The 10,043-nt window shown below is 36.5% G+C and overlaps 1 protein-coding gene across 1 annotated transcript in view; it reads left to right on the top strand.

The window, feature by feature from the left end:
• HHLA2 (HERV-H LTR-associating 2) overlaps positions 1–9,730 on the top strand; it is a 23,900-nt gene extending 14,170 nt beyond the window's left edge. Inside the window, exon 5 of the mRNA XM_006873319.1 lies at positions 9,696–9,730. Within this exon, the coding sequence (XP_006873381.1) occupies positions 9,696–9,730 (35 nt within the window). The remainder of the gene's footprint in view (positions 1–9,695) is intronic.
• The last annotated feature ends 313 nt before the right edge of the window (positions 9,731–10,043 follow it).

Here is a 10,043-nt window from a genome sequence, read left to right as displayed (position 1 = left end):
GTTACGAGTCAAGCTGCTAACCACAAAGTCAGCAGTTCAAAACTATCAGCTGTTCCATGGGAGAAAGATTTATAGCCTGTAAAGATTTACAGCCTCGGAAACTCTGTGCAGGGTTCCTATGAGTTGGAACCGACTCCGTGGCACATAATCACCACCAACACCAGTATATGTTTTAGAAACATTTATGTCATCCCAGGTGTAAAAATTTGGAGAAATAACAGATTTGGTGATTCTTTATAGTGAGATTTGGAGTTGAGAGCACAGAGATGTTCTTAGGTCATGAGGCCCAGAAATAGAAACTTCTAGACACCTGTCAGTAACACTCTATTTACAGAGCTGCACTTTGAGTGTATAGAACTAAAGACTGAGGATGCATTTAAGGCTTTCTTTTTTCCTCTAAAATAAGAGTGTCAGACATATGTTAAATACAGTTAAGCCAGTATTTTGTTGTTTTGTTTTTTGTTTTTTTTACCAATTTTACCTCATGTTGGATTCATTTTGTAATGGAGAAAAATAATCAGAAAGAAATTATCTAAAGGCCTATGTGACTTATCTCCCTAACCAGAGATCTAATTTTCGGTTCACACAAAATATAAACACCAGAGTCATCCCATATCTGACAAAGGAAAGCAACTATTTGAAACATTTCATTCCCAAGTGAACTCTGGCCTGCTGGGACAGGGGGTACAGGGTAGGTTCTACCTATACTTACTCTTAGGAAGAGGACTATAGTAGAAGCAGAACATAGCACAGGGAAAGTGTCCTGATAGCTTAGATAACACCCTTTCAAGCACACTGGTGATTTCTGATCTAAATTACAACTTTCTACTTGTCGCCTTGCCCAAAAGAGCTTACAGTCTTTGAAAAGGGAATATTTTGAATGGGGGTGTTTTAGAGTCTCAGAGTCCAGATTTGCTCAACAAGCATTGCACTAAATTGAATGACATTAAATGACTTGCTAAATATTGTGCTGAATCAGTTTGTGATCTTGGGCAGATCCCTTTACAAAAGGGGGATAAAAGCTATATTTTGCTCTCTCTCTCTCTCTCTCTCTCTCTCTCTCTCATATATATATGTATATCCACCCCCCAGGAGGAAAAGAAAATACATGTGGAAACACTTTAGAAAGTCACTTTAACATTATTACTTAACCTCTCCTTCTTTGTACGTAGATAGAATTTTTAAATGACACAAATATGTACAAAGATTAATGGTTGCTACTTCATTCCGAGTATGTTCATAAAAATTGCCTTCTGCTATATAAATAGAAATAAATATAACCCAAAAAACATTCCCCCCATGAATTGGCCTTTATGTTCTAAAGCTTTCTTCCAACTGTTGCATAGCAAAGATGTTGTGTAATAAATTATGTAACGTCTATTTTATCCATAGTCTATAATTCCCACCAAAAAACATTTCTGCCTTGCTGGGTTTGGATAAAGGTAAATGGGAGAAGTTACTGATAGGATTACATGATTCAGCTGTGGATGTTAACTAAGTTGATTGTAATTGTAAAAAGGTGAACCCTCATCATGGTTTTAAAAGAAGTCATCTCAGAGGTGTGAGGAGTGTTTTCCTTCCCTTCAAGGAAAGGCCGGGGTTGGGGCTTTTCTTTTGGCCCCGGGGTTTCTTGCCCTTTGACCTTCTTTGCCTTGGGACAGAAAGCTGTGACGCCAAAGGAGTGGCAAAGGAGCAGTGGCAAAGTCAATAACCAGAGCATAAGACAGAGCAGTGGATTTATCAGTCCACAGAACAAATAAAATTGAGTGACTTTCGGCAGGAAGCTTATTTGTAGGGTATTGTGCCTTACGCACTTAAGTGGGGGGAGTTATGTTTGCTGATCCATGGAGCTAGAGTCATGTGCTTTTCAGTCTGAAGCTCATGGGGTAGTGGTGTGTCCTATGGATATTTATTAGCTTACTGGAACAACTGTGCCCTGAGCATTTTGGACCCCAAATTGTAACTTGTTAACTTCTCTAATAAACTGAGTTCTGTGTGGTCATTGTAATGGATTATCAAAACCAACTGAGATGTGGAGAGGGCTGTGGAAGGAATGGTTGGTGCATTATATTTTGCAGTAGATCACAAGATTAATAGGATTTTGACTCTGGCAACCGGAGGTCTCTCCAAGTTTCTGATTTTGTAGGAAATAAGAAGCTCTGGTAGCATAATGGTTGAGTCGGGCTGCAAACCTCAAAGTCAGCAGTTTGAAACTACCAGCCATTACACAGGCGAAAGATGAGGCTTTCTGCTCCTTTAAAGATTGACAGCCTCAGAAACCCTATACAGGGTCGCTAAGAGTTAGACCCAAATCCCCAGGAACACCACTGTCACCACCAATTACTTATTCCATGACTCATCTATCAGTTTTTCATACTGTGGTGGCTTATGTGATGTGATGCTGGAAGCTATGCCACTAGAGTTTCAAATATCAGTAGCGTTACCCAAGGAGGACAGTTTTCAGTGGTGCTTCCAGACTAACACAGACTAGAAAGAAGGAGAAGCGGGCCACTTTTTAAAGGTTAGTCATTGAAAATCTTATGAAAAAACAGCAGAACATTGTCAGATATCATGCCAAAAGATAAGTCCATCGGTTGGAAGGAACTCAAAGTATGAATGGGAGGAAGCTACCTCCTCAAAGTAGAGTTGACCATGATGGCACAAATGGAGTAAAGCTTTTGGGACCTTCATTTGCTGATGGGACACAACTCAAAATAAGAAGACATAATTGAAAACATCCATTAATAATCGAACATGAAATACATGAAGTATGTATCTAGGAAAAATTTAAGTTATTAAAAATAAAATGGAATGCATAAAGTTCAATATCATAGGCATGAGTGATTTGAAATGGACTAGTATTAGCCATTTTGAATGTGACAGTCATAGTTTATTTGCCAGGAATGACAAATTGGAGAGGAATGGCATAACTTTCATTGTCAAAAAGAACATTTCAAGATCTATCTTGTAGTACAATGTTATCTGTGATAGGATTATATCCATACTCCTACAAGGAAGACCAGACTCCTGGTGTGGCACTGTGGAATCAGCACTGTACCACGAACCATGAGGTCAGCAGCTAAAACCCACCAGCTGCTCCCTGGAACCCTATATCAGGTCACTAAGAATTGGTACTTAAAAACAACAAGGAAGACCAGTTAATACCACCATAATTCAAATTTATACACCAACCACTAAAGTCAATAATAATGAAATTGAAGAATTCTACCAACTTCAGGAGTCCTGGTGTGGTGCTGTGGGTTAATGCACCAGACTGCAAAGCCTTTTGAACTGCAAGGTTGGCAGTTCAAGCTCACCAGCTGCTCCTCAGAAACCCTATACAGGGTCGCTATGGGTCAGAACCAACTCAACAGCACTTCACAACAACAACAACCAACTTCTTCAGTCTGAAACTTATCAAATATGCAATCATGATATACTGATAATTACTGGTGACTGGAATATGAAGATTGGAAACAAAAAGTATCTGTAGTTGGAAAATATGGCCTTGGTGGTATAAATGATGCAGAAGATTCACATGATAGAATTTTGCAAGACCAATGTGGCACTGTAGGATTAGCACTCGATTGTGAACCATAAGGTTGGCATTTCAAATTGACCAGCTCTTCCTTGGAAACCCTACGCAAGGTTGCTATGAATTGAAACTAACTTGATCACACATAACAACAATGTGACTTATTCAATGCATATGCTTTTTTTCAACAACATAAATGGTAACAATGGGTCAGATTGAAGTTGAAGAAAATTGAAACAAGTCAATGAGAACCAAAATATGACCTTAAATATACTCCACCTGAATTGAGATCATCTTGAGAACCGATATGATACAAAGACAGGAAAGAAGGAAAAGTCCAAAATGAATATGAGAATCAGCACTGAAACTTACTCCCCAGCATAGAGATGCTAAAGAAAATGGAACAAAAGAGGATGTAAAAGAGCTGAACAGAAAATTTCAAAGGGCAGCTCAAGAAGACAATCAAATATTAAAATGAAATGTGCAAAACCTGGAGTTAAAAAACACGTTTAACATTTTTTAAACTGAAGAAAATATTCATGCCATGGACTGTAATATTGAAGGATTCTATGGGCAAAATTTTGAAAAAATATGGGAAACAACAAAAGAAAATGAAAATAATACACAGAACCACTCTATTGAAAAAACAAACAAAAAACAGGTTAATGCTCAACCATTTCATGAGGTAGCATATAGTCAAGAACTGATGGTACTGAAGAAACAAATCCAAGCTGTACTGAGGCATTGGTGTAAAACAAGGTCCCAGGAGTTGATGGAATACCAATTGATTCAACAAACTGATACATCACTCGAAATTTAGAAGACAGCTGTCTGGCCAACTAATTGGAAAAGATCCATACCTGTGCCCATTCCAAAGAAAGGTAATGCAATGGAATGTGGGAATTATTCAATAATATTATTAAAATCACCCACAAGTAAATTTTGCTGGAGAGAATTAAAATATGGTTGCAGCCTTACATCGATAGGGAGCTGCCAGAAATACAAGCTGGATTCAAAATAGGACATGGAACTGGGACTATTATTGCTAATTCTAAGTAATCTTGACTAAAAGTAGAGAATACCAGATATTTTGTTGTTAAGCATTATCAAGCCAATTTAGACTCTGTATAAGATTTCTGAGAGTTTAAATCTTTGCAGGACTGTAAAGCCTTATCTAAAGATGTTTTCGCTTTATTGCCAATGCAAAGGTATTTGATTGTGTGGATCATAATAAAGTCTGGATAAAATTGAAAAGAATAGGTATTCTAGAACACTTAATTATGTTCATGAAAGACCTGTACATAGACCAAGAGGCAGTTGTTCTAACAGAAAAAGAGGATAATGAATGTTTAAAATCAGGAAAGGTATGCACCAGAGGGTTATCCTTTCACCACACTATTAAGTCTGTATGCTGAGCATCCATGGACAGCCAGAAGAACAAACACATCTGTATTTGCAAGAAGTACAACTAGAATGCTCCTTAGAAGTGAAGATGGCAAAACTTAATCTGAAATATTTTGGACATGTTGTCAGGAGGGAACAGTCCCTGGAGAAGAACATTATGCTTGGTATATTGGAAGGTTAGTGAAAAACAGGAATACCATCAATGAGATGGATTGACACAGTGGCAGCATCAATAGGCTCAAAGATAACAATTATAAGGATGATGCATGACTAAGTAGTGTTTCATTTTGTTGTGCATAGGGTCATCAAACTTGACAGCACCTAACATCATCAACAACACATCCTTTTCTACAACAATAACAATTCTAACCTCAATACAGATGCTGGAGAAAGTTCAGGCTCCTCCAACTATCTACCATCCTGGTGGTCACCTCTCACTGCTCAATCAGCTCATCCCATCATCTCTAATCACTGTTCCTCCAGGACACTATTCTTTCCCAATTAGGTGTGAGCTGTGCCCTTCCCTCACTGTCCACAGAGAATGCTGAGATGAGCTCATTTGTAACCATAGTAATTCCTTTGTAAAAAAAAAAAAAAGTATATGTATATATTAATTTCCTTATTATACTGCAAAAAATAAATAAATAAATTTAAAATGCATAATAAAGTAATTGCCTCTAAAGTTTTCCAATTATTTTTCTACTGTCTGTTTTCCCAAATTGCTAAATCAGTTAACATGATAGTGCCTTTAAGTTTCCCACACTAGAGACATTGAAACTGGAAGATACTGTTGTTTATTTCAAATTCTCCCATCCAGACTGGGTTCTTGACCTTATCTTTAATGAGCTTTTCATTATGCAAAGTGTTTTCACTAATGAAGTCTGTCTCATAGCTGGAATGCAGAAATAATTGGTTTTATAAATAATAAACATACTTCACACACCCATCCAAATTTATTCTTTGTTTTCTTTATTGGTAATTTTTCTTCCATGTCACAGATTTGTTGTTTGTTTGTTTTGTCTAGGACTGAGTGAAAAATCTTCAAAAATGCATTTCTGGATTTTGATTCCTGCATTTCTTTTGCCAATTGTGGTGATAATTTGTTTGATAATATGTTACAAACAACGCAGAGATAATAGACGATGCAGAGGTAATAGTCATGGAGAAATTGAGCTCTTTCCTTGGGTATTGAGGTACAAGCATACTAAAGATGACATAAATATACAGTTTAACTATTGTTGGACATGCAAAGGGATCAAATTTTTCTGGAGAGTCGTTTACAAAATCTATCTAAAATCTTTTTAAATAGTCCTACATTCCCACCTAACCATTCTATTTGAAGGAATTTCTCTTGAGTAAATGATCAGGGCCATACGAAGTTTATATGCAACCATAATCATTGCACTACTTCCAGTTTTCTACTATTTTCTGATTAATTGATTAAATTAATGTAAATTATGTGCTATTTTGTTTTGTTACTAAAAAAGAAAACTTTAAATATAACATTAAACTGATATACAGATGATCCTAACTAATCATTCGGCCTTCAAAAGCAGTTGGAAAGAAATTAAACCAAAGCTTTAAAAACAGTCACTTTTGGGATATTTGGGGTATGGATTTCCTCCCACCAGAATACCTCTTCCAAATACTTCAAACTCCAGCATCTTCTCATTACTTTCACTCCCATGCTCTGTCATCTCTTGCTCAGAACTAAATATAGTGTTGGTGCTGCTTGAAAGGGCATTGTCTGTATGAGCCGTTTTATTTTAAGTCTTGTTAACTTTTAATTACTAAAATTTTCTACAATGGGTTTCACTATTTGTAACTATTTAAAATGATACATTAGAATGCCATGATCATAGGACTTCTTAAAACATATTCCTTTTATCAACGTAATTTGAATTAGAAGGAACAGTTGACTCATGAACAATGTGGTGGTTGGAGATTCCAGCCCCCACACAATTGAAAATCCTCTCATAACTTTTGACTCCTCCAAAACTTAACTATGAAAAATATAAAAAAGTATTCAGCATAGCAAAAAAAAAAAAAACACTACATAAACAAACTTAACTACTAATAGTCTACTGCTGACAATAAGCGTTATAGATAATATGATGAGTTGATTAGCATCTGTTCTGTATATGTGTTATATACTGCACTCACATAAAAGCTGCCATTTTAACATGAGATAAAAGGTATTTTGCAAAAAGTGCAAGGTTTTCATGTCTGCTGATATTGCTACAGCAAAACCTTCATGAATGAATTTCCTTTACTTTCTTTTTTTAATATATATAAAATGGTCTTTATGCTGGACTCATTTTTCATGAAAAGGTGGGCAACCACAACTGCCAACCTCAACATATATTCACATCAAGCAGTTCAACTTGTCCATGCTTCTTGGTAGCACTTGCAACATCACTATGGCACTTCATATGGGTCCCATGGTGTAATTCAAGGCTTACAGTATTACAGTAAACACAATGAAAACTGTATAATAACCAGAAGAGATCACTTTTTGCTGAGATACACAATTTACTGATGAGATGAACAACTTACACGGAGAGGATCAGCGTTATGCAGCTCCCTTTTAAAAATCCAAGTATAAATGAACCTGTGCAGTTGAAACCCATTCATTCAAGACTCAACTGCGTTTGGCAAAACTTAGATCTAGTTTATGTTTGCTTTTTATAGAAAATGTATTCAACTGCTAAGTGGGCACGTGAAACACTTATTTATATGTACTGCCTAAAATCACCTGGCTAACTAGTATCCAAAACAGGTATAAGCCTAAGACTTTCTCTTTTCCGTTACTCTTCCTTATTCTGTAGTCTCCTTTATTCTGTTTGACTGCATTCTGAATGATCTAAGAGATTGAGATAGCTCCCATGTCCCTTTCTTAGGTTCCTTTGATTGACATTTACCTATTGTCTCCACCTAAGTTAGGGGATATGGTCATAGTATAAACTATTATTAAAGAAAATGACTTAAAGTTGATAGTGAGTGAGAATTTCATCAATTCTATCCCTATTATTGTTTGTGCTATTAAGCATGCTAGTCTCCTTATTTGTTACTCTGTCCTTTCCTACAAAGAGATGGATGGTAGGTCATATATATTCTAGATTGTTCCTCCAAACCCAACTACTTGCAACTGGAGTTAGTTCATATAATGAGAGTTCAGAAACTCTAGTTTGGAATGACTGTTTAGTTTCTGCATTGAAATTAAGAATTAGTCAGGTTTTAATAGAAGGCACATGTTATTGTTGTTGTTGTTAAGTGTTGTTGAGTTGGTTCTGACTCATAATGACCCTGTTTAGGGCTTCCAAGGGGCATCGAAATTGTACAAAGGGGAATGCAAAGGTTTTTCCAGAGCCAGCAGCACCTGATCCCTTACTAAACCTATACTTGAAAGGATAAAGTAATGGAGCAGGTCTCAAAACCTGGAAGGAGAAAGTCATATAATGTCAGCTGCCTTGTAAGGAACAAAGACCTATAATAAAGGTACTCAATCAGTGAAGGTGACTTACAGAGCAGAAGCTGGGGGAATGACTACCTGTTTACACTCTTTTCCTTTCTGACCTCCAACCCACATAAGACTCAAAACCATCAGTCAGTCTGCTAATGGAACCCCTAAAGGGAAGGCTTCCATGTCAAAGAGCCATGATGAAACTAGATGAAAACTAGTTCTTCAGGATTCAAGGATATTGGAAACTTTATGGTATTGTCCACTTAAAAAGAAATTTTAACTATATTCTATAGTTAAAAAACCAAATACCAAACCCACTACCATCAAGTCGATGTTGACATATAGTAACCTATATAAGAAGTTGTTGTTGTTAAGTACCACTGAGTTGGTTCCGAACCATAATGACCCAGCATAGGGTTTCCAAGGAGTGGCTGGTGATCTAAACCACCATCCTTGTGGTTCAAACGACATTGAAGTCCAGCGCATTAACCTACAGTGCATTAACATGCTGCACCACACCAGGACTCTCCATATAGGATATAGATTGGTCAGCCTTTACAGGAACAGACAGTCTCGTCTTTCTCCTGCAAAGTGGCTGGAGGATTTGAACCTTGAGGTTAGCAGTCAAATGCTGATCCCAGAGTGATGTTCTGTAGTTGTTGTTGTTGTGTCTGTTGAATTGGTTCCAACTCATAGCAACCTTATATAGAACCCTAGTGGTTGTGATGCTGAAATAGAGGTGAAACTGTTATGCTAAAATCCACAAAACCTTGCTTAACTCCAGGCTCCTGGTTATAGTTCGTATGGCTATATAGTTCATGTAGTAGTCTTTAAATTATCTTTTCTATTAGTCTGTTTTTCAAAAATGCTCTTAGCTTAAACTATATATAATATGATTACATTTTAGCACGGCTCATAAGGAAAGCCTTCCTTGAGAAATAGTGTAGCATTGCTTGTTCCTTAACCATTAATATCAGTGCCTCATTGGCCATTGTTTTCCACTGTTAGTTGGTAGGTACCAGGTCATCATTCCTAAAGAGCTGGAATTGCTGGTCTGGTTGAACTGTCCTGATTCCCTTTGTATCACTCAAATTACAAAAAAGAATGTTATGCTGTTTCTTTCTGATGATGTGTTTCTGTAGTGAATTCATTTGTAAAGCTGATTGCTGGAAGAAAAACATGAGAGAGGGAGTAATTAAGGTTTTTCTAATAATATTGTTGTATTAATATAGAAAAGAGAGAATTTGAGTATTTGTAAAAAAATTTTAAAGCTTCTTCTCTTTTATCCTGTAGAAACTGGGTCTCCTGTCCCAACTGAAGAAGATTGATTTAATTACACAGAGGAAACCACGGTAAGGCATTTCCTTTATCAAACCATTTGTAATATAAGACTACAGCTGTTAAAAGGTAACTCAAGTTCTGACTGACTCACTGAATCATATCATATGAGTCTTTTACAGAGAAAAAAGAAAAGGTAGAAAGATTGCACAGGAATATTAGGAATATTAGGAAAAAATACAATTAGATCTTTCCTGACATCTGTAATTAAAGAGACTTTACTTACTTAAATAAATGGTTGCTTTTTGTCTCTCCTGCTATTTGTCAAGAAGATCTCAAATAGCACAACAATGGATATGAAGC

This window comes from Chrysochloris asiatica, unplaced genomic scaffold (genome assembly GCF_000296735.1).
Source record: "Chrysochloris asiatica unplaced genomic scaffold, ChrAsi1.0 scaffold00236, whole genome shotgun sequence".
Taxonomy (NCBI): Eukaryota; Metazoa; Chordata; class Mammalia; order Afrosoricida; family Chrysochloridae; genus Chrysochloris; species Chrysochloris asiatica.
Note: the sequence above shows the minus strand (reverse complement) of the source record. Positions and strands in the feature narration are given on the sequence as shown.